Raw genomic sequence first — 13372 nt, 5'->3', positions numbered from 1 at the left:
TCAAATGATAAGATGATGCAACTTTCAAAACGAGTCGGTTTTGGCTAGCCACAGCAGTCAACTAGCTAACTAGGTAGCTGTTTAGCCTGCTAGCACATTCCCTCATTGTTTGTAAACAATTAACAAGCTAGTTAGCTACCACATGTTCTTGTCAAACTGTCAACAGTGTAGCTACAAAGCAACAAGATATACCAAATAACAGTCTAGATATCACTTAAGGGCAGATAAATCAGATATGACCGTTCAGACAAAGGTCACATGGCCAGGAATCTGATTTATATCTGATTTCAAACCTAGGAAGGTGGTTTGAAATGTGGTTTGAAACATCTGATTCCATGTGCTTTTTGCCTGTTTTGACTGCAGGAAAAATATGAGTTTCTAATAGGATATGCAAAGAAAATGGATTTGAGTCACTTCAAACTACCTGTGTGAACAAGGCTTTACTCTGCAGGTGTCAGCCAAGTGCATAGTCTTACTGTGGTCTTACCATTCAATAAAATAAAGTCTCAATCGATCTGCCAGAGGTGCTTCTCTGAGGCCTGAGCCATGGCTTGGAATAGATTTCTGTGTTGTGATTGAAACGATTGATTTTTTTCTCCCCCTTGGCTGCTCCACTGTCAATAAGAGCAGTAGAACCTTACCTACCTACCTGCATGCTGAGATGGAGGCTACTGTATCACCTCAGGCATGGACGAAGTACTTTCTCTCTGCAGCCAGTTCTCTCTTTGCTGTGTTTTGTTTACCATTTCATATGTTTTCTACTGGTTCATCCGAGCATGGTGTACAGTAGGATGTTGCTGCTGTAGAGGCGTCCAGGCCAGCGTCCCAAATGCCACCCTATTCCCTATGTAGTGCACTACTTTTGACCAGAGCTACGAGCCCTGGTCAAAAGGTGCTATCTAGAACCTAAAAGGGTTCTTCGGGTGTTCCCATAGGAGAACCCTTTTTGGTTACAGGTAGAACCCTTTTCGTTTCCATTTAGAGAACCCTTTCCGCAGAGTGTTCTAAATGGAACCTAAAAGGGTTGAATCTGGAACCAAAAATGGTTATTCTATGAGGACAACCTGTCACGATCGCTGTCGTCGTGGAAATGACCGGACCAAGGTGCAGCATGGTGAGCGTACATTTCTTTTATTGATAAATGTCGCCAACAAAACAAAGAACAAGGAAACGACCGTGAAGCTTACTTAGGCAATAATGCCGCTAACAAAGACAACTACCCACAAATACCAAAAGGAAAAAAGGCTGCCTAAGTATGATTCTCAATCAGAGACAACGATAGACAGCTGTCCCTGATTGAGAACCATACCCGGCCAAAACATAGAAACAAAGAACATAGAGTTTCCCACCCGAGTCACACCCTGACCAACCAAACATAGAGAATAAAAAGATCTCTACGGTCAGGGCGTGACACAACCGAAGAACCCTTTTGGAACCCTTTTTCTAAGAATCTAGTGCGCTATATAGGGAATAGGGTGCCATTTGGAACTTACCCCAGGTGAACCAGAGAGGTAGCCTATGTCCATGTGATTGCAGTAATAAAGCCAACTAACTTCCTAGTGTGTTTGCCATGAAAAGCTGTGGCAGAACTGGTGGTTTCCATAATGACAGGCTGCTGTGCTAGCAGAGAGGATAAAGACACTACTGCTAAGGAGTGAATGAAGAACACTGAGAGACATAGGCACAGTGCCTGAATTATATATTTTAAGCAGCGCTGCAGACATAAGCTTTAATATCATATGTCATTAATGAAATGTTCTCTCTACACACACACAAGCACACACACACACACACACACACACACACACACACACACACACACACACACACACACACACACACACACACACACACACACACAAACTTAACATTGCTTCCAAGTACTCCTCTGTCTAATGTCCCTATTTTGTTCTCTTCTCAGTTTGTCTGGAAGTGGAGATCACCCCCACCCAGGGAGAGATCAGTGTCGGAGAGTCCAAGTTCTTTCTGTGTGAAAGTAAGCTTGCCCCTCTATCATTATTCTGTAGTAGACTACTGTCTCTTTGGAATTGTTTGGATCCCATTGTGCAGTACTGATTATACACTGTGACCTTTTGTGTCCTGTCCTGATATGCTGTGTGTAGACCACAGTTGTCAGGCCACTAGACAGGAACAAGGTAGCTGTAACCTTCTCTAGGATAAGAGAGTACTCTTTCCTAATAAGGTGTATAGGTTGTTTCCTAGGTTGATAGCCTTCTTTTTGGCTCTTTATTTGTCTCGTTTAGAGATTCAACATTGTGATAGCTAAATGTTTAATCGTAATGATTCTAGTTAGATACAAAAACAAACACATGTAACCGTCTCTTGTCTCTGTGCAGTTGTTGGGGTAGCAAAGGAGATTGACTGGTATTCGCCGAGCGGGGAGAAGATAGAGCCCAACAAACCAGAGATCACCGTAACCCGAAACGACGAGTCCTCGTCCACCCTCACACTCTACAAGGCCGGGGTGGAGAGCGCTGGAACCTACAAGTGTCTGGCCACCAACGGAGACCAGTCAGCAGAAGCCACCGTCAACGTCAAGTTCTACCGTAAGCTGCTTCTCCTTCTTTATTCTCTAGGGATGTGTCCAAAAGGGCAACCTAATCCCTCCCTATAAGGTTCACTACTTTTGACAAGTGCCTATTCCCTATATAGTGCACTACTTTTGACCAGAGTCCCATTGGCCCTGGTCTAAAGTAGTGTACTATTTAGGGAATAGGGTGCCATTTGGTACACAGGCTGTCCCTTTCAAAACCAGTGTGTGTTTGCATTATGACATAGTATAAAAACTCAGGGGGATGTCCTGTTCACAGAGCGTTAAATTGTTATATTAAGAACCCTAAGCTGAAATGTTCTTAACCTTCAGTATAGTTATGAAGGAAACGCTCTAACTTGATATTGAGGGCTTGAGGGAAAAATATCTTTATTTTCTGTTTTTCAGCTGGAGATGGATTTTTCATCAGTTCAATAAACCCCTCCAAAGCCCATTAAGACAAGGCCTAATGTCTGTTGTGCATGTCTTCTGACTAATGGTTTCTATAGCTAAACACTGCCAAGCATCAGCAGTCCATCATATAAACCCTTTATGGTTTCCCACTAGGCACAACATGCTAATGTGTTTAGAATAAAGGCAGTTAAGAGGCTGAGGTGTAGGGGAAACAGTTAAATGAACCCATTGCTACGTCTCAAATAGCACCCTATTCTCTATGTAGTGCACCCTATGGGCCCTGGTCAAAACTAGTACACCATGTAGGGAATAGGGTGCCATTTGAGACACAGGCATTATGTTCTTCATGGTTTTAAATGGTTGACTAACATTCTTGTATTTTGTCTTGTAGAAAGGATCATCTTCAAGAACGCCCCCTCCCCCCAAGAGTTCAATGAAGGGGACAACGCCAACATCATCTGTGACGTCATCAGCTCCCCGCCCCCCACCATCATCTGGAAACACAAAGGAGCTAAGATTCAGATGGAGAAGGATGGTGAGATAGATGCCATTTAGCCTGGAGTAGGATTGCACAATTCTAGTAACTTTCCCCAAATGCCCATGTTTTCCAGAAATCCCATTTGAAGGAATCAGGATTTCCTGCTTTGTGGAAAACCTGTGAATTTCGGTAAAGTTATCAGAATTGTGTAATGCTAAAGGGTTCCTACATTTTTGCTCTTTCCTTTTTCCACTCCCCCCCCCCTCTTTGACTGTCAGCCTTGTCACCCGTTGTTACTCAACCATGCCAGAAAAGTCCCTATCCAGCTGTCAGACAGTGTTCCATTTGAGCAATTCTTTGACAAATATTATAACTGGTGGGTATGAAACTGTTTAAACACTTTAATTAAAGAATTTACATAGAAAGTGAGATTTTGTGTTAAGGGGTCTCCGTCTGAAAAGCCCTTTCTATCCCTCAATCAGAATACTTATACATTACAATTGAATTCTGATTTGATCCTTCTCTCAGTCCGCTTTAAGATCCTGCCCAACAACCACCTGCAGATCCGAGGCATCAAGAAGACAGACGAGGGGTCGTACACCTGTGAGGGCCGCCTCATGGCCCGGGGAGAGATTGACCTCAAGATCATTAGGGTCATCGTCAACGGTCAGCCCACTTCTTCTTCCCGCTCTATTCCCTTGTCAGTTTATTCATGGTTTTGACACCATTTTGTGGTGTTAAGTCATCTATCAACATCCTAGACAGCAGATGACTGTGGGCTGGATTTCAGCTGTAATAACTTGGTCTCAGGTGTGTTAATGTCCCTCCCTCAGTGCTCCCTACCATCCGGGTGTGGCAGTCGGAGGTGAATGCCACAGCAGGCGTGGGCCAGTCTGCCATGTTGACCTGTGCAGCTGATGGATACCCAGAGCCCATGGTGACCTGGGCACGGTAAGACTGGAGCACATACTCTCTCTCACGCGCACACGCACACACTCAAGGCTGGTAGACTGATATACCACTAACCAGTGTTTTGCAGATGTCCATCTGACCATGGAACTCATAGGCTACCAACACCAATGCGAGTGATGCGAGTCCCCTGCCCTTGGTTTTCTGTTGGCAGTGTAGTGTGTTGCTCTCACCTTCTTAGAAGAGTTAGAGCTGTTCCCCTTGTTGCTAGGTGAGGGAAAGGACTGGTGTGAACTCCATGTGACACTTGTCTTTGGGGTTGAGTCTTAGGTAAAGGGGGAAGAGCTATTTTAACTCAGCAGTCAAGGTGAAAGCTTTGCCCTCAATCTCAAAATCTCTCTCTCCCGCTCAAGGTCCAAGAGGCCACAATGTAATTATCTGTGGTCAAACCTTGAGCCTAGGGGTCATTGTCAGTGCCAATAAATAAATAGCTCTCTGGTATAGACTATAGAGATCATGATTGAAGACTGGATTAAAAATATTCAATGTCATTCAATCGGAAATAGCGATTCAATGTCACACTGACACATTATTTTGATAAACAATGAATTGAGATAATTTGAATTAAGTCTGTTTGACCTACTTCACAGAGGGAAACATACTTGTTTGGAAGTTATTTATTTATTAGATAAAAATTCTCATCAAGCGTAGTTAGCAGCAGACTTATTTTAGTTGTGTCGTCAAATCCGATTCTCTTCGTTTCACAAAAGCTGATTGTAATCAGAATAATCAGTGTGTGTGTGTGTTTTTCCCTTTCTCTCCCGCAGGGCCAGTGTTCTTCTGGAGTCAGGAGACAAGTACAGCTTTAATGAGGACGGTTCAGAGATGACCATCGTGGAGGTGGCCAAGCTGGATGAGGGAGAGTACACCTGCATTGCTAAGAACAAGGCTGGGGAGAGCGAACAGGAAGTCAGCCTTAGAGTGTTTGGTGAGGGACTCCTCTCACTTGGTGCTGACAGATGATTGACTATGTGACGGGTTTGTGATGGTTAATCATGGTTTGTCTATATTTATTCACAGTGGGAGGATTTTAACATTGGATTATTTTGGGGGTTATGTTGTGATTATAACTCTAGGTATTAAGTACTATCATCAGATCTGGCAGGTGATTGATGTCACTATGGGATTGCATACTGTGAATGTAGCTATACTGTAGGTCATACAGGTGAGTGTCACTGCAGGTTGGTTATAATGGCTCTGTGTGTGTCTGCCTTTGCTACAGTGAAACCTAAGATCACCTTCCTGCTGAACCAGAGCACGTCTGAGATGGAGGAGCAGGTGACTCTGACCTGTGAGGCGTCAGGGGACCCCACCCCCACCATCAACTGGAGCTTTGGCCTGCGCCCCTTCACTGAGGGAGAGCAGGTACAGTAGAGGCAGCCCACACAGAGAAGCCAGCCTGGGGCTGTGTCCCCACTGCAAAGGGACACTCAGGGGATGTGTTTCACTTAAACATGGCAAGGCTCCCTTAGCCAGGTTCATCTCTGCTAATTAAGTATGGCGCCAGAGCAGCAGCTAGCTAATAGAAGTTCATATTACTACCTAGTAGCTACCTAGTTACCATCTAACCTTAGACCTATGTCCCTATAGCAGCTTAGACCTATGTCCCTACTCCCTATAGCAGCTTAGACCTATGTCCCTATAGCAGCTTAGACCTATGTCCCTATAGCAGCTTAGACCTATGTCCCTATAGCAGCTTAGACCTATGTCCCTACTCCCTATAGCAGCTTAGACCTATGTCCCTATAGCAGCTTAGACCTATGTCCCTATAGCAGCTTAGACCTATGTCCCTATACATGTAGCAGCTTAGAACTATGTCCCTATAGCAGCTTAGACCTATGTCCCTATAGCAGTTTAGACCTATGTCCCTATAGCAGCCTCTGTTAGTCCCCTGCAGATTGCTACATACAGTCATCTATGGATCTTATATTTTCATTCAATGCCACATTGTCCATATACGGTGCCTTCGGGAAGTATTCAGACCCTTTGACTTTTCCCACATTTTGTTAATTTACAGCCTTATTCTAAAATTGATTACATTTTTCTCTCATCAATCTACACAAAATATCCCATAATAACAAAGCAAAAACATATTTTTAGAAATGTTTGCTAATTTATAGAAAAAAACAGAAATATTACCTTTACATAAGTATTCAGACCTTTTACTCAGTACTTTGTTGAAGCACCTTTGGCAGCGATTACAGCCTCGAGTCTTCTTGGGTATGACGCTACAAGCTTGGCACACCTGTATTTAGGGAGTTTCTCCCATTCTTTGCAGATCCTCTCAAGCTCTGTCAGTTTGGATGGCGAGCGTCGCTGCACAGCTATTTTCAGGTCTCTCCACAGCTATTTTCAGGTCTCTCCAGAGATGTTCGATCAGGTTTAAGTCTGGGCTCTGGCTGGGCCACTCAAGGACATTCAGAGACTTGTCCCAAGCCACTCCTGCGTTGTCTTGGCTGTGTGGTTAGGGTCATTATCCTGTTGGAAGGTGAACCTTCGCCCCAGTCTGAGGTCCTGAGAGCTCTGGAGCAGGTTTTCATCAAGGATCTCTCTGTACTTTGCTCCGTTCATCTTTGCCTCGATCCTGACTAGTCTCCGAGTCCCTGCCGCTGAAAAACATCCCCACAGCATGATTCTGCCACCACCATGCTTCACCATAGCAATGGAGTCAGGTTTCCTCCAGAAGTGACGCTTGGCTTTCAGGCCAAAAAGTTCAATATTGGTTTCATCAGACCAGAGAATCTTGTTTCTCATGGTCTGCGAGGCTTTAGGTGCCTTTTGTCAAACTCCAAGCGGGCTGTCATGTGCCTTTTACTGAGAAGTAGCTTCCATCTGGCCACTCTACCATAAAGGTCTGATTGGTGTAGTGCTGCAGAGATGGTTGTCCTTCTGGAATGTTCTCCCATCTCCACAGAAGAACTCTAGAGCTCTGTCAGAGTGACCATTGGGTTCTTGGTCACCTCCCTGACCAAGGCCCTTCTCCCCCGATTGCTCAGTTTGGCCGGGCAGCCAGCTCTAGGAAGAGTCTTGGTGGTTCCAAACTTCTTCCTTTTAAGAATGATGGAGGCCACTGTGTTCTTGGGGACCTTTAATGCTACAGAAATGTTTTGGTACCCTTTCCCAGATCTGTGCATTGACACAATCCTGTCTCTGCGCTCTACGGACAATTCCTTCGACCTCATGGTTTGGTTTTTGCTTTGACATGCACTGTCAATTGTGGGACCTTATATAGACAGGTGTGTGCCTTTACAAATGATGTCCAATCAATTGAATTTACCACAGGTGGACTCCAATCAAGTTGTAGAAACATCTCAAGGATGGTCAATGAAAACAGGATGCACCTGAGCTCAATTTCGAGTCTCATAGCAAAGGGTCTGAATACTTATGCAAATAAGGTATTTCTGTTTAAAACAAATCTAAAAAACTGTTTTTGCTTTGTCATTATGTGTGTAGATTGCTGAGGATCCTTTAAAAAAAATTTTTTTAGGATAAGGCTGTAACTTAACAAAATGTGGAAAAAGTCAAGGGGTCTGAATACTTTCCGAAGGCACTGTAGCTACTTCCCTGTAGTACCAATGATCTCATCTAGTCCAATAGACAGGTAATGGGTGGGGCCATTTAATCAGAGACACACTGTAGGTACCTGTACAGGATAGGAGGAGTGTGGATAGGCGGAGCCCACGGAAAGGTCCGTTTACTTCGCTACATTCTCTCCCCTGCAGGCACATCTAAACAGGATCTATCAGGTATGAAATCAGCGTGGCACAGAAATGGAACAAAATCAATTGATAGAACAAATTGCGTATGGGGTATGAGATTCGACAAAAACCCTGATAGGATCAAATAAGTATTTTTATCGAATTTTCTTGTCTGCTCTTCAGTCAATATTCCTTGAAAATCCTCAAGCTATGATCTTATCAGGGTTTATGAAATCGATTCAAAAATGGCATGTTTTCCAAATATAGCCTGACTTTTGAGTTGCACTGGTCCTTACATAAGAGAGTGGTTCTGGGTGTTTAAACTTTGAGGGTTTCCTCTGCCTTATCTACTGAGGTCAGAAGAGAAAACGGTTACCGTAATGACCTTAAAAAGAGAACCTCCTCATTTCTGTGTTGCCATTCCCGGTCCGATCATCTCCGTCTCTATCCATCGGGGCAGCTCCGTGCCATACTGCTGCTCAGTCTGTGTCCCTCTCTGTACTCTCATGTAGACGATCTGTCTCATTGCATATCTGTCATCAATCATTCTGTCAAGGTTGAAGCCAAAAGCAAAATGCCTGAGTTTGCACCTGTGTTGTACCGGTATAGCCATCTCTCTATGGTGGGGGGTGAAGAAATGATTAGCAGCCTGCATTGAATTATCATTAGGAACATATTTAAAAACAGGAGCATGAAGGTGTGGCCTTCACAGCTGTGGCCTGGCACTGTGGGTCTCGTGGGCAATGATCCGGAGGGAATGTCTTCTTTACTAGCAAGAAGCCAGGATAGTGTGATTTGGAAAATGGCTGCTAATTGTTTTTTAACCTGGCTGTCCCTCATCTCTGCCATGCTAGCAACACATATCATAGCGGCTGTGGTTCAAATGGGTTGGGAGACAGGTGAAAGGGTAAGCTAATGAACAACTCTCACATGAAATATGTGCCACAATCATCTATCTATCCAGCTATTATGGTGAATTGTTCATATAGGCCTATTATTTTAATCAGTGTTGTTGTATTTGCTTATTGGCTATCAGCATGACAATTGTGTTTTTGTTTTTCTTATGTGGAATTGGTGTTGAGGGATATTTGTGAGAATCGTGTCTGTGTTACTAGTGTGTGTGCATGTGCATGCTGTGGTGTGCTATTCCCTAGTGTGTCATGCTACATATATCTTTGCCACCTCTCTCAGTGCTTTAACGTTCCTTTACATTGCAGTCTGCTGACTGTTGTACTCATAGACATGGTGTAAAGAGGTGCTGGATTACCATTATCCCTGTTGACAGGGTGTTAAAGTTTATTATTCCCTCATGTAGCTTCCACACGTCCACTCGAGTCTGACTGTTATCTTAGGTAATGTATGTAATGACTAATAACTATAGCCTAAGAGGCTTTACTTTATAAAGGATATGTTTTCTTTTTTATTCTACACAGCATATTCTCTCCTTACACATTTACGATAGTGATGGCAGACAAATGAACATTGTCACATTTGTATATCTACATAGTAGAGGTCGACCGATTAATCGGAATGGCCGATTAATTAGGGCCGATTTCAAGTTTTCATAACAATCGGAAATCGGTATTTTTAACTAGTCCAACGCTCTAACCACCTGCCTTACTTTGCACTCCACGAGGAGCCTGCCTGTTACGTGAATGCAGAAATAAGCTAGCTAGCATTAAACTTATCTTATAAAAAACAATCAATCAATCATAATCACTAGTTAACTACACATGGTTGATGATATTACTAGTTTATCTAGCGTGACCTGCGTTGCATATAATCGATGCTGTGCGAATTCACGAAAAAGGACTGTCGTTGCTCCAACGTGTACCTAACTATAAACATCAATGCCTTTCTTAAAATCAATACACAAGTATATATTTTTAAACCTGCATATTTAGTTAATATTGCTAACATGAATTTCTTTTAACTAGGAAAACTGTGTCACTTCTCTTGCAACAGAGTCAGGGTATATGCAGCAGTTTGGGCCGCCTGGCTCGTTGCGAACTGTGTGAAGACGATTTCTTCCTAACAAAGACAGCCAACTTCGCCAAACAGGGGATGATTTAACAAAAGCGCATTTGCGGAAAAAAAGCACAATCGTTGCACGACTGTACCTAACCATAAACATCAATGCCTTTCTTAAAATCAATACACAGAAGTATATATTTTTAAAACTGCATATTTAGCTAAAAAAAATCCAGGTTAGCAGGCAATATTAACCAGGTGAAATTGTGTCACTTCTCTTGCGTTCATTGCACGCAGAGTCAGGGTATATGCAACAGTTTGGGCCGCCTGGCTCGTTGCGAACTAATTTGCCAGAATTTTACGTAATTATGACATAACATTGAAGGTTGTGCAATGTAACAGGAATATTTAGACTTATGGATGCCACCCGTTAGATAAAATATGGAACGGTTCCGTATTTCACTGAAAGAATAAACGTTTTGTTTTCGAGATGATAGTTTCCGGATTCGACCATATTAATAACCTAAGGCTCGTATTTCTGTGTGTTATTATGTTATAATTAGTCTATGATTTGATAGAGCAGTCTGACTGAGCGATGGTAGGCACCAGCAGGCTCGTAAGCATTCATTCAAACAGCACTTTCGTGCGTTTTGCCAGCAGCTCTTCGCAATGCTTCAAGCATAGTCAAAGGTATATGAAATACAAATCGTATAGAGAGAAATAGTCCTATAATTCCTATAATAACTACAACCTAAAACTTCTTACCTAGGAATATTGAAGACTCGTGTTAAAAGGAACCACCAGCTTTCCTATGTTCCCATGTTCTGAGCAAGGAACTTAAACGTTAGCTTTCTTACATAGCACATATTGCACTTTTACTTTCTTCTCCAACACTTTGTTTTTGCATTATTTAAACCAAATTGAACATGTTTCATTATTTATTTGAGGCTAAATTGATTTTATTGATGTGTTATATTAAGTTAAAATAAGTGTTCATTCAGTATTGTTGTAATTGTCATTATTACAACAAAAAAAAATACAAAATTGGCCGATTAATCGGTATCGGCTTTTTTGGTCCTCCAATAATCGGTATCGGTATCGGCGTTGAAAAATCATAATCGGTCGACGTCTACTACATAGACATTGAGATGGCAGTTGAGATGATCAGATTGGGAAAAGGGTTGAACCCATAGAATAGCCTAAATGTGGGTCACACATGCCATGGTAACGTTGTCTTCCAAGAAGATACTGTATGTTTTAGCTATTACATAAACAAGTTTAACCCCGTTTACTGTTCTATTCTAGTGCTCTCATACTCATATTTGTTTTGTAATTACGTCATTGTTTCAACCCCCTTATTTGAAGGCACTTGTTGTAGCAATTGTTAATAGCTCAAATGTAATTGAAATGTTTATGCATGCTTTGGATATTATCTCTCAAACTGAAAGGCTGGGTTATTTGAATATATATTAAACATTATACTTGATTTACAAAGTTTGCAAGCTGCAATTATCTGAGAACATTCAGGCTCTGGAAAGGAGGAGAAAACTCGCTTGAAAATGTGTTTCTTCAATGCTCATTAGAGCTCAAACTTGGTACAGATGACCAGATATTGAATATTTCCGATTACTGTGTATTAAATCTTACTGGAGCTGCCTAATTTATGATAATGCACTCCATGGAAACACAATGAGATCGGCCTAGTATTCAGATAGTTGAGCGTAGGAAAGAGAGTAGGAAAGTAGCTATTAACTCTTGGGAATAGCCATTTGAAGGTGAAGTGTTCTGAATGATCAGAGAGCTCAATCATGTGGTGCTGCTGGCTGCTGTTGACTGCTGCACTATAACATGATTGGTTCAGGGAGCGGTGTTGAAAAAGAAGAATGCTTTCAATCCAAGGGCTTGCTTTACTAAGCACTGGTACAGTAGGGTGAGACTGTAGAGAGGCTGTTGTTCTCTAGCTACAGTTCTAACACAATGCTCATTTATGTGCCTGTCTGGTCAGTGGTGGTACAATGTGGTTCTCTGGACATTGATTGGCAGTTTGTTCTTATGGTATGACAGTTGGAATGCTGCTAGCCAGGATAAATGATGGAGAGCTTCCTAACTGATGCCAGTCAGGATGAATAAAAAAACACTTCCCCAGGCCAGCCCAGTCCTGTAACCATACCCTACTGTTGGGCTGTTTATGACTATAGAGAGGATGCCTTTTGTGTGGTGCTGGGTGAGATAGTTATGTGAGTGTTTCTTCTGTAGAATCTCCTCTACAACAGTGCCTCTCTTCTTCCCCCCTCTCCCACCTTCAGTGATGTGATCATACATCACAGCTGAGAGAGAGACGCTCGCTGCTCACTGCTTACCAAGGGGATGAGGAGCGCTGCTTGGAAATTAGATTTGTCTGGTGGGGATGTTATTTAGTGCTGGTTTGCACTAAACTGATTAGATGCCATGGTGTTTACAGCTCTCACCATCAGCTAGTAATTTGCTTTTGGTCCATGTCCCATTGTTTAAACAAACATAAAACATGGGTCTGACAGTGATGTGTCAACTCAATTCCATACCTCACAATTCTGTGTCAGACCAGCCACGACTAGGGGTGCTGTTAGTTATGCGTCCTGTAATAATGAGCAGCAGCACCGGTATTACGGAGCTAATTGAGCTGCAGCTCCTCTTCTGCGCTGTGGGGTCTGGAGCCAAACTGCTTTTCTGACGTAGGTGTTAAATGGGCTTGTCTTGCTGTGTGTGTCTCTCCTGTCTCGCCACACCCCAATGGACCGTAAAGAATAGTGATATCATATTACCACCACACTCTAGCTACATACCATGGCTCAATATACAGTACATGCAAAGATGTTCATCTGGACCCTCCCTACTTAGGATGAGTCTTCACTCAGTATCTTTAACTTGACATACTGTATTGTTGTCTGGTTTATTCATGTGTGTGGTTCTGCCCTGCAGTGTGAGTAAAGCTTTCCCAGTGTTAACTAGTCTCTTGATGTGTGTGTTGTGTTTCTCTATGACAGGCAGTCTACAGTGGTATAGGCTAGTCCGTATTATAGATAGATGCCAGAATAGAAGCCAGATGAATTCACTCATTATTCACTCATCTGTGAGTGATTGGAAGGCGTCCAGCTCTAAACGAGAGAGGATGGTCTGGAAGGAATGTTAAGATTGACTGTATTAATAATGAATTGAGTTCTGGGCCTTTTTGCCTGCAGTACGTTTCAGCAGATGGGACACTTGGTTGTTTTCTACGTCTGATGGAAAGCTGTTTACCATTTTGCTTGTCGT

At 42.7% G+C, this 13372-nt stretch overlaps 1 protein-coding gene across 1 annotated transcript in view; it reads left to right on the top strand.

The window, feature by feature from the left end:
- Positions 1 to 13372, top strand: part of LOC120028438 (neural cell adhesion molecule 1-like) — a 145480-nt gene that overhangs the window by 114830 nt on the left and 17278 nt on the right. Inside the window, exons 4-10 of the mRNA XM_038973657.1 lie at positions 1922 to 1996; positions 2358 to 2567; positions 3357 to 3500; positions 3972 to 4109; positions 4277 to 4394; positions 5180 to 5340; positions 5635 to 5777. Coding sequence (XP_038829585.1) covers positions 1922 to 1996; positions 2358 to 2567; positions 3357 to 3500; positions 3972 to 4109; positions 4277 to 4394; positions 5180 to 5340; positions 5635 to 5777 — 989 coding nt within the window. The remainder of the gene's footprint in view (positions 1 to 1921; positions 1997 to 2357; positions 2568 to 3356; positions 3501 to 3971; positions 4110 to 4276; positions 4395 to 5179; positions 5341 to 5634; positions 5778 to 13372) is intronic.

The sequence above is a fragment of the Salvelinus namaycush genome, chromosome 34, assembly GCF_016432855.1.
Source record: "Salvelinus namaycush isolate Seneca chromosome 34, SaNama_1.0, whole genome shotgun sequence".
NCBI lineage: Eukaryota > Metazoa > Chordata > Actinopteri > Salmoniformes > Salmonidae > Salvelinus > Salvelinus namaycush.
The sequence above is the reverse complement of the archived record's forward strand: the minus strand, read 5'-3'. Positions and strand labels throughout refer to the sequence as shown.